General features: G+C 40.1%; 1 protein-coding gene across 2 annotated transcripts in view; it reads left to right on the plus strand.

Annotated features, from left to right (window-relative positions):
* The window catches only part of bmp7a (bone morphogenetic protein 7a), a 23,792-nt gene continuing 6,846 nt past the window's right edge, over positions 1–16,946 (plus strand). The window contains exons 1-2 of one of the 2 annotated variants that reach the window (XM_053227066.1): positions 1–146; positions 8,253–8,821. In XM_053227066.1, coding sequence (XP_053083041.1) covers positions 8,452–8,821 — 370 coding nt within the window. In that variant the 5' untranslated portion in view covers positions 1–146; positions 8,253–8,451. The remainder of the gene's footprint in view (positions 147–8,252; positions 8,822–16,946) is intronic. The other variant, XM_026935341.3, reaches the window with a different exon arrangement.

The raw sequence follows: 16,946 nt of genomic DNA on the forward strand, positions 1-16,946 counted from the left end.
CTCTGAATTTCAGACCACTGACTAAATAAAACCACAGATATTAAATAAATCCCCTCAACTTGGAAACCGGGAAGGTCTTCTCAACCCCGAGTTCAGATCGTGACGTCATATCAACATGGCTGCTCACACCGTCAACAGTAAATAAAGTACCACTTCTCTACTTTTAAACGAGATTATAATACTATTTACTTTAGATTCATCAACAGACACGTTATCTGATTAAATCTGTAGCATTGATCATACAGTTTGCTGTTATTAGAAGTAAATACATCATGAACGTTAGCTGGCTAACTTATTGCTAGTTCATGAGCTTCTTCGTACAGGATGTTTTTCCAAAGTTGCAGCTCGAACGAGTGATGTGTCGTTTGCGAACGAGTCGGCTCTTTGAGTCGGCTCTTTGGGTCGGCTCTTTAAGGTGAACGTTGACAGCCCATTTGAAGCGGCTTCCTGATTTAACAATTGTTTAATTTCATTTCATGATTTCATGAAGCAATTTCAGCCATGGTTTATTAAAACATGGCAATGAGCCGTTTGCGTGGCCAACGAGTCGAATCTTATTAGTGAGCCGAGTCAAGTGATCTGACTCACTGAATAGATTCGGTTAGATTACACGATCCAGTACGGTTATAAGTACACATTTGTAGGCATAAGTGTAATTAGTACATTAGTGTGCACTAGTCCTGCATGAATAATAACTTTTTATATAAAAAGAACACATTCATTATTCATACTAAACACACTGAAAAGGGAAAGAAGTGCTGCCTTACACTGTGCAGACCACTAGGTGGCAGTGTAGACTAGGTTGAGATTTTAAATCGTTAGTTACTCTATAATAATGTATTAATGAGATATTAAATGCCTAATTTCACAGATTAATCACATTTAAACACACAATACACAGATATCAGTGCACAAACAAAACAAAGTGTTTGTTTAGTGTGAAGGAATGTTCACATGTACAAAAAAATTACAAAATTAAGCAAAAAGAAAAAGTAGTAATCAGTACCAGGTTCTATTCACATAGTAATAATAATAATAATAATTATATATATATATATATATATATATATATATATATATATATATATATATATATATATATACGCACACATACATACATACATACATATAATTATTGTATTGTAAAACATGCATATTCCCTAAGAATAAATACATTTCATGATAAATTAAATTAAAATGCACCATTTCATAACAAACCATTTTCAGCTTTTTTTTTTTTCAAACCCCACCTCATTTAAATCACACACACCTACATGCACGCATCATTGCACCTCCCTATAGACCAATTAGCACCTAGTTGTGTGAGCATTAACACCTGGGTTGTGCTGTATGCTGAGGTGATGTTGGCATGACTAGGGTGTGTGTGTAAGCTCTTTGTGTTGTAGTTCACACACTCCCAGTGTGAATGAGGGATTAGCCTTTGATAAAGAAAAGCAGACGGCGGATTCCTTCCCCCCGTTCTTTCACCACAGCAGAGTGCTGTGTCTCAAACACAAGAAACTACAAACGACTAACTTTTAACATCAGGCGTGGGTTTTCAGGTCTTTAATGCATTGATATCTACACCACATCGATTAGAAAGAAGAGTTCCTTATGGGTTCTTTGGATATTTAAGGCTTCTTCATCGTCTTAAAGGGTTCTACCTGGAACCCAGTCTGCTATCTGGTTCTACATAAAACCTTTATGTGATATCTTAAAGGGTTAAACCTAAGATTTCTCTACACTAAAAATAAACATGGATGGTTAACAGTTCTAACTTTCTAAAGAGGTTCTACTTGGGACCATCTGTGATCTTTTACAGGATTCTAAATATAAGGATTTTCTTTGCAAATGTATATCATTAACCTTATTATAATTAGTATAATTACAAGTACATAGTATAGTACTTACTGTTGCTGTTTAGCTAATTTACACTTATTTCTGTTTCAGATTAATATCGTGCTGTTTGAAATTTATTTTGTAATAAATTGAGATAGTGGTATTGCATTATCTATATGTAGTCAATCAATCGAGACATGTTTAGTCTCTGAGCTCTGGTTCTTTAGTTCTGCACTAACAGATAAGGGAAGTGTATAGCCTTCAGTACAAATTTGCATGTCGTGACCTGTGCGTTGTTGAATTCTCGATTCTGATTGGTCAGAGAGTGTTGATCAGTTTTATAGTGCCAGTTCCAATATTTACATTAATGCGCTCATTCTAATTTGTTATCATTTCTATAGTTTACCCAGAGACTTGCATGGAGGACGCTTTGTATTAAAAACATGTCTAAATATCGATATGGTTGTGATTTCTATCTGGAGATGTTTATTTTACATTTTTGGAAGGAGTCTCCAGTGTCAGAGCCTTGTAACAGTTAGAGGTAAAGCTGTAAGTTTTTGACACAGGAAAGTCTTCAGGACATGTTGCCTTGCAGTTTCTCGGGTAACATGACAGTCTGCATGACAGTCTGAGTTTTTTTTTTTTGTCTTACTAACTTCACAAAAGAGAAATAAAAGAGAGGATCGTGGGGGAACAACAGTTTATAGTTGCTATAACATAAGTGATAACAGGAACTAACCTGTTTCATGTTATCATCATTATTAAATAATAAAAAAAAAAACATAATTATTGGCAAATTGCTGTGGTATAAGAGGAATAAAACACTTCGGGACGTGTTTGTATAGGAAAATATTCAGCTTCAGGGTGGTGACAGTAGTGTCATTCCTTAGTAACTATATTAGCATCTGAATCCCTTTCCACACACAATTCTGTCTTCAATTTTTTGGTTACAACACCTTAAAAATGTAATTTTGCTATAGCAATATATTTTTGCACAATGCTGAACTGGTAGCTTTAAATTTTACATTCTTATCATTAGACTTGCAGCTCCAGTGCAAAATTGAAGATGCCTGCCTAACTTCAGACAATAAACATATCTTGTTTTGGGGTAACGACAAAATTATTTGCATTTAATTTTTGCACAAACTATTAATTTAAGCTTTAGGGCACTAAGTCCTAGATCATCCATGTGTGAAAAGGGCGACCGTGATCAACAGTGATTAATCCACACAAATGATTGGATTACTTATAGATCAAGAGATAAATGTGTCGCTTTCAGTCTCAGTTTAAATATTTGCATTCTTCTGATCAAGGATATTCTTTAGCAAAGCAGAAAATCTAATCTGTGCAACTCAAAAAAGAGGAAAATAAAGCAGACGAGTGTCGCGCCGTGAGAAAGCTTGTGCTTGAGACTGATCGTTTGGTAAGAACTAAATGCGAGACACAGATAGATGATGGTGAGCTCACAGCGTGCATGAGCTAACCAGGGTGTGGGACACGTTTGACCTTTAGACCTGTTCCGGAAGAGGAATGAGGGCGGCGATGATTGCCAGGTTGCTGTCTCTAGGCTACGGTCGCCGTGGCAGTGGGAAACGGGGGGCAGGCACAGCAGGTGGGAAGCAGCAGAGCACTGGAGATGTCACTTGTGATCTTTGCCGCGTCCCAATAACGGGACAAAGGACAATTAGAGGCTTGTCATCACTTGTCGGAGGCTAAGCCGGGTCACTGCTGGATCAGAATGAAAGCAGTGGCAAAGCTTTTCATTGGCCATTCTGGGAGTTATGGAGCTGAACCAGGATTAAAGGAGTAGTTCAGCCCAGTTCAACTTATCTTTTTTTGGGTGACGTAAACTCCCGCAATGTACATTATTTACTAAAGAAGCAAACTTTAGACACAAAACACAACTTGTTTACATAACTTATTTTTAACCTTTATAGCTCAAGCTTCTTTACTATAATGTTATAGAAGGCCTACACTGACACAAATGGCACGGTGTAAACAATCTGATGGAAAAAGCCTCTAAGCGAATCGTCGAGGCTCGGCGTGAACCACCTTTAAGTGCCGTCCCTGCTCAAACACACCTGATTCAACTTATCGGTTAATGACCAGGTCTTTAGGTGTGTTAGTGCAAGGTTTCTCAACTCCTAGCCTGGGCACCCACCGCCCTCCAGAGATTAAACCTTTCCCTAAATCTGACAGACCTGTTGATTGAGCCAGTAGATCAGTTAATTATCAAACCCATCATGAGTATCAGGTCAGCTGGGAGAACCATAAACTATCTCAAATCACATACTTATGTATTATTTGACATATACATTTAGTGTAGTGTGTATAAACACAAGGGAAGGGCTTGTAGTAGATAAGAGATTCGCCTTAGAGCTAATGAAGAGAAAATGAAAAATACACATAGTACCGCATACATTGTTGGTTGAGTAAACGAACTGATGTCAGTTAGCACTGAACCAGTGGTGCTAACTTTTCGTGACTTTTTAGACCCTTGAGCAACTTTATTTCAAAAAAGCCAAGTTATAAATCTAGTGACCTTATAAGCAGACATTAGCAACTATCCAGGACTCGATACAGTTCTCCAGCTCACATCACAGCTGCTGGTTAAATGACGTAAGTAAAGCCTGCGTTGCGTTTGTGCGAGGCTATGTTCCCAATAACTAATACTGATCCCTATTTTTACCAATGACCAATCACTGATCACCATTTTTAGCCAATGACCAATCACTGATCACCATTTTTAGCCAATGACCAATCACTGATCACCATTTTTAACCAATGACCAATCACTGCTCACCATTTTTACCAATGGCCAATGACTGATCACCATTTTTAACCAATGACCAATCACTGATCACCATTGTTCTTGGTGATGTTTACAAGTAATAATCAGAAGTTAATCCGTACCTGTTTCCTTCATGTCTATTTCCCAGCTACTCAGTACCACCTCTTTTTATCTGCGTTCTTGGTAGAAATTGTAGTATTTTGTAAATATGTAAATGGTAGGTTAGACTCTACTTAGACTCTATTTTGTAAATACGTAAATAGTTCATTTGGCTCTATTTTGTAAATATGTACTAAATAGTTAGTTTTTGTGCCGAGACTAAAAACGACTTCTTTATTGTTCAGAACATCTTTCTTCGTTTGACACTTTTTGATACGCAAATGATCATGACGATGCAGTGAATTAATCCGTGACATCATCTGACGACTTCTAGTGACTTTTTTGACACACATTAACTACTTTCCCCTGAATAGGGCAGCAACGCTGCTCTAAGTTATTTCCATCAGATACATTTTAACATCATTTAACATCAAATTATAAAATGATTAGCATTCAAATTTAATTAAGCTTTCATCTACAAACCTGCATAACCTACAGTATGTTCTACGTACTAATCTTCTAGATGCTGGATGCTACACTGAACACACTTTTATAGTTATTATAGTTGTTATAGTTATTTTATAGTTATTATAGTTGTAGCATGTGATTTAAGACAGAGTTGAAAGTTGAACACCCCTGCTGCACCCAAAAGTGTCTTAACAGTTACTTTCCCTTCCTGGAGAGTTTAGTGCCAGTGCCTTTAAAACTCTGATCACATGTGATATAGGTAAGCAAGGTCTTCAGGGGCCTCTGAACATTAGAGCAGGTTGTGTTCAAAGTGAACTCTGCAGGGTAGTAGGTGTCCTACAGTCAGCGCCGAAGCTAAAACATATGGTCTATGGAACGGGGCATTTGGGTCTCATGGGGGAAGGGGGAGGGCAATGAGGGTTCGAGACACAAAACGGCTATGTAACAAAACAAAACCCAGACTGCTGTTGAAATAGTGCCTTGGTGTTAACCCATTTAATCCCAAATCTGGGACAGCCCTGTGACAAACTGTATACTGCTTCCTAAAAAGTTTTGTTTTTTTCACATGGTCACAGTTGCAACAGAGCCGACTGTTGCTTCAGGTCATCAGTTAAACTCAACTGTATAAAAATGTTTAAAATCCATATACTATACATAATAACATATACACAGAATTTATTCCTCATCTCATATAACTTTAATTATTGTTACATTTAAACATTGTAACAAAACCTTATAAATGAGTGCAGTATGGTTACTTAGGATTATCAACAGCCAATTATGTATATACAACAAGTGTGTTATTTCACCGCTTACATTTCTTACCGTTCACATGTTTACATCGCATGAGAGGATGATAAAATGTGGCAGTACAATCTTAAAATATCAATAATAAGTCGGTTTTATAGTGTGTGATTAAAGCTGTGCCACACTGTACGAGATGTTCCCAATAAAACCAGGCTGAATTCTATAAAAGACTATGCGATAAAGTGTGTTCTCCATGTCGGCTTATATGATGAAGATCCTCTAACGATAGACCTGTGATTAAAAAAATTAAGATGTTCTACATACATCATCAATCAGAAAATGGGTCACGTAAACACAACCATCCTTCAAAGTGAGCTTGAAATAAAAAGCATATTTTTATTCTGTACATTAGGATTTTGTGTTTGTGTTTTGGCACTGACATTACCGTATTTGTAGCTGTCCCGTGAATTTTTTGCGTAATCCTAAGCCGTCCTCCTATTGGTGGCTTTTAGAGCTTTGATGCTTTACAGAGCTCTGATGCTTACGTGAAAAATAAGGTACCAGTAATGCAACCGTTTACGTTACAAAAACATTTTCATTTGAAATCAAGACTATGTATAATTTCAGTTATAGCTGTCCTTTCAGTAAGAAACCAACCATCAACCATCAACTCTATAAGTTGCCCATAGGCTACAAATACCGAAAACAAGACACAAACAAACACGCACACAAAAACAAACAAAAAAATTGTTCTTGTACCTGACAAAGTATATTAAAGTGGCACAATATGCATTATGACCCACCTCAGCTACGTAGCAGAGGCAGCGCAGTGAAGAGGAACCCTGTTCTACACGTACTGAAATTTCTAGGATTTCCTCAGGTGTTCTCTGGTTCTAGCTTTCTAAACAGGTTGCACTTCCAAATTGAGTCTACTTTTTTCTGAAAACAAAACCCTCTGTTGTAGGAATCTAAACAGAATCTGGTTGCGTTAGACAAACTCAAGTTGTGTTATGTTTGACATTAAACGCTGCTGATCTTAACATTAGATTATCTTGTTAGCATTTTGAACATACATTGTATTGCCAAAAGCACCTGATCATCAAATCCAGATGTGACTTTTGAACATCTTTTTACAGATTTAGTCCCCCTTTGCTCTTATAATAACTTCCACTCTTCTAGGAAGGCTTTCGGCTAGATTTTGGAGCGTGGCTGTGGGAATTTTTGGGCCCAGAGCGTGAGTGAAGTCAGGGCGAGGAGGTCTGGGGTGCAGTTCGTCACAAAGGTGTTCAGTGGGGTTGAGGTCAGGGCTCTCCACAAGTTCCTCCACACCAACCTTGGCATACCATGTCTTCATGGAGCTCGCTTTGTGCACAGGGTTATTGTCATTGCTGGAAAAGGTTTGGGCCTCTTAGTTCCAGTGGAAGGAAATTGTAATACTACAGCATACGAAGACATTCTATACAATTGTGTGCTTCCAAGTTTGTGACAGCAGTTTGGGGAAGAACCACACATCGATGTAATGGTCAGGTGTACGATCAAAGAATTATTTTACGATGTGTGATTTTCGTGTGCGACAAAAAAATCATACAGACTAAAGCATTAAATATTATTCTTTTCATTGTGTTATTTATGAAGAATCCAGATCTACATTCCCATACTGTACTGGTTTTGTTGTTGCTTTGTATATCTGAGCTGTTGCACTATTACTGCCAAACAGTGTTTATACTGTTTATACTGCCTATGATGTTACTTCGTTACTACAGTTGCACACATAGATATCAATCCATCCATCCATCCATCCATCTATTTCTGTACAGCTTATCCTACTCAGGGTCGCGGGGAGCCTGGAGCCTCTCCCAGGGGCCTTGGGGCACAAGCCGGGGGACACCCTGGACGGGGTGTCCCAATCGCACACACGCTCACACACCCATTCACACACTTTGGAAATGCCAATCAGCCTACAGCACATGTCTTTGGACTGGGGGAGGAAACCGGAGTACCCGGAGGAAACCCCTGAATCACGGGGAGAACATGTAAACTCCACACACACAGGGCGGAGGTGGGAATCGAACTCCCAGCCCTGGAGGTGTGAGGCAAATGTGCTGACATAGGATATATACTCTTTTTAATTCTTTATTCATTATTTCTTATATAGCATCTAGTTAGGATGTTGCACACCCAGTTTCGTTGTACTTGTCCAATTACAATAAAGCTATTCTATTCTTTTCTATTCTTTTCTATTCTAAACCGCACCCCCCCCCCACCCACCCCACCCCTATTTGACCACGCCCCTTTCATCACTGATGAGGTCCACCCCCGAGGTGCAGCGCGCTCCTTAAAGTCTGCGCTCAGTGGAGCGCAACCGGCAGCGCAGCGCGTGAGGGCACGAGGGAAGAGCGGAGGAGCCACACAGACGACTGAGGACTGAAAGAGAGAGAGAGAAAGTTAGGAACTAACCCAATTGAAGATCAGAGCTGCTACAGAAACACAGGAGCCGAACTTGCAGCATGTCGCTGTTGAGGTTGATGGCAGTGTGCTGGTGCTGCTGCGCCGTTTTGGTCGCCGCAAACTTCACGATGGAGAACGACTTGGGCTCGGCTTTCGTGCACCGAGCGCTGCGCAGTCAGGAGCGCCGGGAAGTGCAGAGAGAGATCCTGTCCGTGCTCGGTTTGCACCGGCGGCCGCGACCGCACTCTCCGGAGCGGCGCACGGCGGCGCCCATCTACATGCTGGAGCTGTACAACGCGGCGCTGGAACCCGCTGCTTCCGGTTTCTCTCGCGCTGCGGCTCCGGTTCTGGCTCCGGCTCCGGCACCGACACGGCGGGACCAGCGCTATCTCAGCGACGCGGACATGGTGATGAGCTTCGTCAATATGGGTGAGTCCAGGATTTTTTGTATTTAAGGTTTAAAAATTGCTTTTTTTTATTTGTTTGTTTACACATATTTTGTTCTGTTCTGTAACTTGATTACATAATATTCTTCCAAAGAGACGCCAAAATGTAACTTTACGCACTTTACGCACACTCAGAACATGAACATATAAACACTGACATCAACTGTTATTGTCTCCTTTGGAGAAGAAGCATCGCCACACCCTCCTAACGACTGTTTTTGATAATATTGTGGGTGTTACTTTAAACATTTGGCCTGGAAAACATGAAAACCTTTAAAAAAAAAATCTGCCATGCCTGGAGCTAATTCTTCTTTTTTTGTTTATTGGGCTTATCTGGCAGCTGGCATTTTTAAAGCAGTGCACTCAGACTACAAGATTACATGAAACTTAAATAAAAAAATATTTTTGGATATTTTTCAGGATATTTTTGCATAACAAGATACAAATCATGACGGCAAATGAGTGAGCTTTAGATCTTAAAACTCAGTCGGTGAGAGTAAAAAGTCTCCTTAGGTCAACATGAGGCAGTAGGACATCTGCACTTAAGGCTTAAGCTCAGGTTTCATTAGGAAAGTAAACTACAACAGAAACCAGAGGACATTGCCGTGCAGCACTGTCTCCAAGAGCTGTTTCATGAGATGATATAGATCTGTTTGGATCCCAAAAGACATTCTGGTATGTCAATATACACTGTAATGGCTCGCCTTTTTCTTTTCTTTTTTTTTTTTCGCCAGGCGGTCACACGGCTGCTTTCCATGCCGCTTAGAAGGCTGTAAAACGAAGAATTTTTCTTTTGTTTGGAGGTAATGGTTTGCCATTTCGAGAATCCAAATCTATGCTGTGAAGAGGGCTGTTCACGGGGCTTAGTTTGGCATGACTAAAATTTGAGAAGGCATTTTTGACCTCACAGGGGTAAGATAAAGCTGTTAAGAGATAAAGACCAGTTTGGGAGACCCTCAAGTGTGTTGTTGTGGAGAGAGTGGGACAGAGATGGGATTAACACTGACTGAAAGATAATATTGTTGCAATACTAGTAATAGTAGGAGTAATTATTAGTAGTAATAGAAGGCTTTGCTTGTGAGTGATCACAGGTTTCTGTGTGGATAATGAAGAAGGTCTGCGTGTGTTCAGAGAGCCGTGAGCATGACCGGGGACTTCCCTGGACATTACTGAACTTATCAAACCTGAATTCTGCCTTTGTTTCCTTTGGAAACTATAGCATTGCCTGTGTTTCACTGTAGCGAGGGAGCATTCCTGTAGTGGACACGAGTCTCCTTCCCCTCTCTGTACTCCCTTCCTTTTATCCACAAGCTTTTTTTCAGTGGGAATTTCATGCCTCAGAGCAAAGAACTAAAGGTTTCGGACCAAATCTCTTTCAATGGTGCACGGTGGCCTCTGAAAAAGTTCAGCTTTGTTAGCAGAGCCAGCTGTCACTTGTGTAATCCTCTCAAAAAAAAACAGTTTACTATTGAGACACGGATACGATGAGCTTATAAGGTATCCGCAGTGGGGGAAAAGTCTTTAAAAATGGCCTAGCTTCGTTCAGGATCATTGTTTTTATTCTCCATGTTGTGTTGTTGATTGACGGGATAATTTCCTCCTCTTGTTGAGATGTGTGTTGAGGCAGGCAGGCCTGTGTTCAATCCAGGACCACCCTAAATGACTGTATTAAAGGTATTTCCTTCCCACAGAACCACAGCTACTAGGAGAGAGTTGAGACATGCACCTCGGAGCTTAGTTTTCTTTCTTTCTTTTTTATTTTTTTGTAGCATGTGAATTTCAAACCATCTAAACCATTTAAATAGCTTGTGTTAATATTTGAACACTTCAGGTTCAGTTTGAACTGAAAAATGTTTAGATGCAAAAAAGCGAAAGCCACTTTTTGCCCTTTTTTTAAAAATTCTTTTCAACTATTCAACAGCTGCTGGTTACAAAGATAACTCGAGATACAGAGGGAAAGAGATGAGAAGATCCATTGTACAGGGTACAGGGTTAAGAGAGTCAATACAACACAAATAGTAACGTAATCACACAATGTAGCAGTTCACCAGATTAACGGTTTTTAAAATATGTTTCCTCTCTTTGGAGAATATATAGCGGATCTGATTTTGCCTCCTTTTGAATGGACAATGCTGTGTTACAGCCAAATCAATTTAACTGAAAAGAAGGGAATAAGTAAAGTAAGTACAAACGATAAAATCCCACATAAACACTGCAGTCAAAAGACAAATACTTTAAGTCTGATAGAACCTGTGAAGTTCATACTCCGTCCAGCACACCAGCTGTAGAGCAGTGTTGAAGCTTCTGCTTGGAACCGGTCGGCTTTCATTTTTCCCAGCTTGTGTTTTACCTGGGAATGTGCCATGGATTGCTACAGATGTGTCTGAGAGGTTTTGTTTTTTTTCTCAGCAAGAGCCAGCTGTTCTCTGGAGAGGAAAGACCGTCTGCAATCTGTTCTTTCTTGCGTTAACACACTACTGCCTCTTCAACATGATCTTGGTCAGTTTGTTACGAGTAATGAATGGTTAAGGCTAGGGTTACCAGGTGGGCTTAGAAGTTTTTGTTAATTTCGGTTTTTACTTGTATAAACTCCAGTGACATTGTTTTCGCCCTGGACATTTGCTACGTGTAAGATCAGGTTACTCTCCATTTTAGTTTCAGACCTTTCTTTGTGCTCTGTGATTTCAGTCACGCTTTTTAGTTTAACGAGCAATCGAAATGAAGTTTGATATTGTATTAAAACATGGTTATTTGTATAGTTCTATCTTAAGCGTGGCTGAGAAGAAGGGTGTAAGCACCTGAAGTCGTGTCGCAATTGTTTATCCCAAAAAAAAAAAGTTACAATCCCTGCAGCTCACTGTAACTCGGCAGAGAAGCAGTCACGCTCCAAATGTTTATGCTGATAAGCCAGCTTGGCCAAATAACACTGAAATCCGATTAGAATAAAATTCTCAGAAAACCAATTCCCTCTTTTAAAGTGTCTCTAGTTGTTAGTTTCAAACATTCTGGAAAGATTTGTAGGAAAATGCATTTTTACTTCACATAATAAAATTCAGCTATTAAGGTATTGAATAATCTTAAACGCTTTAACACAGCATAAATGTTTCTATGGTTGAGGGCATCAAAATCCTTGACGTAATTAAATTCTTTAAAGTATTTAAATTCTTTAAATTAAAGTAATTAAATGTTGGTTTATTTTTTTAACTAGTCATTATCTTCTAAAGCAATGCAAATGCACCAACACAGCTAATAAGAAAGTTCTAGCCTGCAGATAGTGAAAAAAATAGACTTTAACACAGATTGCCCACAAAAAACATCTAGCATGTGTTGGTAGACAATTTTGTCTCTTTTTTTTCAGATTTTTGCACCAAGCAACAATAAAACGCAGCAAGAAAAAAGTCTGTTGTGGTCCCTGTTTAATAATACAAAGAATACCAACCCAAGAGGCTACAGTAATGGAAGTAACGGAAATGGGAAGTCAGAACTCGGAAATAAATCATTTTCAACCCCCATGTGTATGAGCTACAAAGTGGGGAAAAAACATGGATGCATCCATGTTTGTCTTTTGGTAGCAACCATCTAGCTACCTAACTGTAATGAGTGATATATTTACCTCTTCAAAACAGCAAACTGTATAGTCGGTGTTATAGATTTAATAAGCAGATATGTCCGTATGTTGACTAATCCAAAGCTAATAGTAGTGTATACCGCATAACTCATTTAAAAGTGAAGAAATACTGCTTTGTTTACTGCTGATGCTGTGAGCAGCCATGTTGTTTAGGCATCTTGTTTTGAACTCAGTGTGGAGGACACGGTACCGAGTTTCCGAGGAGGAATTACGAATTGAGGGGGTGTTTTCTTTGTTTTTTTCCTAGTCTGAGGTTGGAAATTCAGAGTTACTAGTTTGTAATCGAATGCATCTTTCACACCCCGTGTCCTTTCCCCTTCAGTGAATTAGTTTGCATTTGGTCTCACTAATGTAAATGCGTTTCTGCTTCATCTGAAGCTAAACTTTAGACATCTCCATCTCTGGAATTGTATAGTTAATTTCATCATAACTGGTAAAGAGAGTGTTTAATGTGATGCTCACTCTACCGTTTAACAATAAAAATTCGAGATGAAATTCTGTCTGCTTTTATCACAACGAACACCGGAAGCAGTTTAAACTTGAGCTGCACTGTTTGCTGAAACCCTGCTGTTATAATTGTTGAGTGTTGACGTTAATTAGCATGTTTACCCTGCACTGTAATTTCTCATCGTATCAACCTATGGGCTGCGAGCGAAGTGTTGAAATGTGTGTGTGTGTGTGTGTGCAAGGAGCAGTTTGCATATCTGAACGCTGATCTTTGTGCCTAATGGCCTTTAACATAAACACAGCAAACCCTTACAAGCAATTATTGCCTCCACAAAATGCCGGTGCTTTTCTTTCCAGCATTCAATTGCGGTCAAATAAATGACTCTCTGCCTTCAGTATGCGCCCGGCTTAGAGAGAGCTTATCCTCCCTCCCTTTTTCACTCACCGCTGGCTATGCATGTTCATTATTGCGCGATGATGGAAACAATTTGAGCACGTGCACTGCGGCCGTTCTGTAGGTTATGATGTCATACGTGGCAGCACATGCAGGCAGGATGTGTGTAAAAAGCAGCAGTAATCATGGTTGTCATCATTATTGACTGACCCCCACCAGCACACACACACACACATACACACACTTTACAGGCCTTTTTCCTTTGCACAAAGCACCGGAACCTGGCATCAGAAAACTGGAACTGTGCTTTTTCCATCAGCAACCAGTTCTACATTTTATGGTTTTCCAAAAGGAACTTATGGTTTTGTTGCTGATCACATGTGACACCAAAAATGCACAGAACTACTGCATTTATACGGATGCGGTACTGGTACTGGTACCTGATCTGCTCCCCACTGTTCCCCAGTGGCCACCAAAGTCGGCTCGGTTCCAGTACTAAAATGCAGCTGGTCTGGAACTGAGAACTAGTGGCGTCAGGAACCAGGGGGTGGGGATTATTTTGTCACCACGACAACAATTAAAGCATTTCAGTTTTTACACTGCCACCATAAACATAAATAGTGCGAGTGGTTGTTGAAGTGCTGAATGAGTGATATGTTACATGCATTAATGCTATATGTACTACATGTTTAAAATATTTAGGCCATAAATATGGTGGGCAGAAATTTCCAGAAACAGTTACATTACCTGAAGACATCACGTCATGCATTTGGGAAGTGCCACATCTAATAACAAAATGGTTCAGTGTCTAAACCAGTGGCTAGTTCCTAAAAAGTCCCCCAAATCAGTGTTGGCTCGAGCACCAGCTTTGCAAGGAGTGAAAAAAAATGTAAGAAAGAGTCACCAATTTATAAAGAATACTGTAGCTCTTGGTGGTTTAAAGATAGGGAAAGTGGATCCATGGACAATGAGAAGATGCTGACATTAAATTGATTTCATCCAGTATGTAAGGGATAAAACACTTGGGGGCGTGCAGTTGTAGGAAAGCAATCAATGACAGGGTGGTGTGATGCAGCCCAACATGAAGCGGAGTCGCTGTTAGCATTGTAAAATTGGTTCTTCTTCAGTAATGGTGCACTCTGAAGTGTTTTATTCCTTTTATACCACAGCAGGTTTCCAGTGCTAACAATTTATTTACCTTTTTTTTATCACCTTTTATCTGTTTATAGTTACGTCGCACGTCCATAAAACAAGTTAGTTCCTGCTGTCACTTACATTATAGCGGTTATAAACAGCTCCCTCAGTTGTATCTTGAAGTTAATAAGACAGAAAAAAATGCAGGTTATCATGTCGCTGAGAAACCGTAAAGTGCAACGTGCGATTGTTATGAAGACCTGACGCTGGAGACGTCTTCCAAGCATGCTAAATAAATGTGTCCTTCCAAAAACTTCACCATGTAAAGAAGGACGAAGTGATGATCCCATCATCGTTAGGACCATTCCAGTCTTCTCTCAAGTTGGTGATAAATGAACATCGAGTTGCCTTGTCTCGCGTTCAGTTATTTGTTTTTGATTGTGCATTGTAAAAACATTCTAGGTGTTGCCTTTCACCTTTTGCACCAGAAAAGCAGGGCGTTTTTTCCCCCCCAAGGATAAACGGATAGTGTAGCACTGAGAAAACAGCTTCCCAGAAACCTCCAGGAAAGGTTGAGCTTGTGCCACATGCTGGAAATTCTGAGAGGATCTCAGCCGGCCCGGGGTGGGGACAACACTCAGCCAACATCTGCCAAGGCTTCATTCTGAAATCATGGATTTTCCTCAACAAAGTCACTTACTCACATATACACTGGAGTTTTTTTCCCCCTTCATTGAGTAGTTTTGCTGCTTTATAGGGTGTGTGGATAAACACACTCATAAATGTCATCCTGTTGACTAAATGTGACAAACATCACGGTGTGTCCTTCTGCACCTCCTTCTACACCTCCTTCTGCAAAGTACCCAGAGAAAGAGAGACGGATTCATTCGAGTTTGTGAAGACATCTGGACATGATGCTGTTGCAGAAATGAGAAATGGCTAATCATGAACAGTCGTGCCTCATCATGGTAGATCTTTTATTTTTGAGAAAAAGCGTATGTTTAAATCTCAGACTCTTCCCTCCATACATCATGTTCAGATGATATGAAAATATTCACCAGACTAATATCCATTGTAATAAGTTGAGTAGCTGAGGGCAGAGGGAATTTAATCCAGTTCCTGTTGCTCTAAAATTGTGGTTCATGATGCCTCAGAGAATTTAGCTCAATTTGGGACAGGGCACGCTGTCGGAGGCCTTTTCAAGGAGGTTATTTTTTGCACTTTCAGGATGTTGGCGTGGAGTGCAGCCAAGGTCACTGGCGGATTAGCAAGGGATATAAAGGCCATAAGGGCTACTACTTACGACTCCCAAGTAACAGTACAATGCGCGTGCATTAATCTGTGTGTGTGCGTGAGGAAGAAAGGAAGAAAGTGTGTGTCTGTGTGTGTCTACATGTGTGTCTGTGCATATGGGGCACCGCTAGTTTCCGGGCCAGGCCTTTTACAGAGCTTTTCTTGTGGTCACACATGTGTGTGATTTGAGTCCATAGCCAGGCTCAGTCCACCCCCCCCCAACCCCTCCCAAACTATGTTCCCATAATTCATGTGGGCCTGAGATCCGACTTGGCTTATGGAAGCAAACATTTCTTTTTTGGCCACAGTGATGTGGGCGCACCAATCAAGCGTTAGTTCTGCGTGCGATTGCTCAGCCATTCTGACAGAGTGCAGTCTTTCTTTTTACGAGAGGACTTCTGTTCAGAGTTGTGTGTGGTGTGCGATGTGTGGTTTGGCCTAGATATTCAAAATGGAACGAGGACACACAGATGAGTGAATAGAGGAAAATGAGACAATTATGTCCGCTGGCTTAAGAAGCGTGCACTGTGTTTCCGCTTCCACTGCTACAGTCCCAGGAACTTTTTTAGTTTAGTACTTTTTTTATTTTCTAAACCATGAACTAGGGGTGGAGCTTGTCTTGCTGAATGTCACTGATTGGTTCTAATGCAAGCTTCTTTGGCCAGCACCTGTGTTTACGAAAGCTCGTTTTATACCAGAGGCACTGCAGCAGGACCGGCAAACCAGAATCTTTCCATGACGTTTTGTTTTTACACAAACAGTGAGTCCAAAACATTGCAGGATTTTGATTTGTACATGCTTCGATGGCAGTGATGCTTATGGAAACAGCAAAAAGCGTTAACTTTGTGAAAATGCTACATTAATGTTGTGTTATATTCACACGATAAACAGCAAATCTTCAGTCTTCTGAAGTTTCACCGAGCTGCTGTATTTTGCCGCACGCTGAAATGTCGTCTCATCACTTCTGTTATTTGTCCTTGCAGTGCGTGTCCATGTTCTTGTTCAGGATAGTTTTGAAACTTTTTAGGTCCTCAAAAGTTTTTGGTGTTTGTTTAAATCACCCAATCACCCAATAACCACATTTAGGATTTTTATTCGCAAGTTTGCAAAATTTTTAGAATTTATTTTGCACTGAGCATGGATTATGGGCTTAAACCATCTAGAACCACAAAAGCTTGTTTGGTGTTCTAGGTAGAACCTGTAGTGTTTCTC

Source organism: Pangasianodon hypophthalmus, chromosome 20, assembly GCF_027358585.1.
Source record: "Pangasianodon hypophthalmus isolate fPanHyp1 chromosome 20, fPanHyp1.pri, whole genome shotgun sequence".
NCBI classification, from domain to species: domain Eukaryota; kingdom Metazoa; phylum Chordata; class Actinopteri; order Siluriformes; family Pangasiidae; genus Pangasianodon; species Pangasianodon hypophthalmus.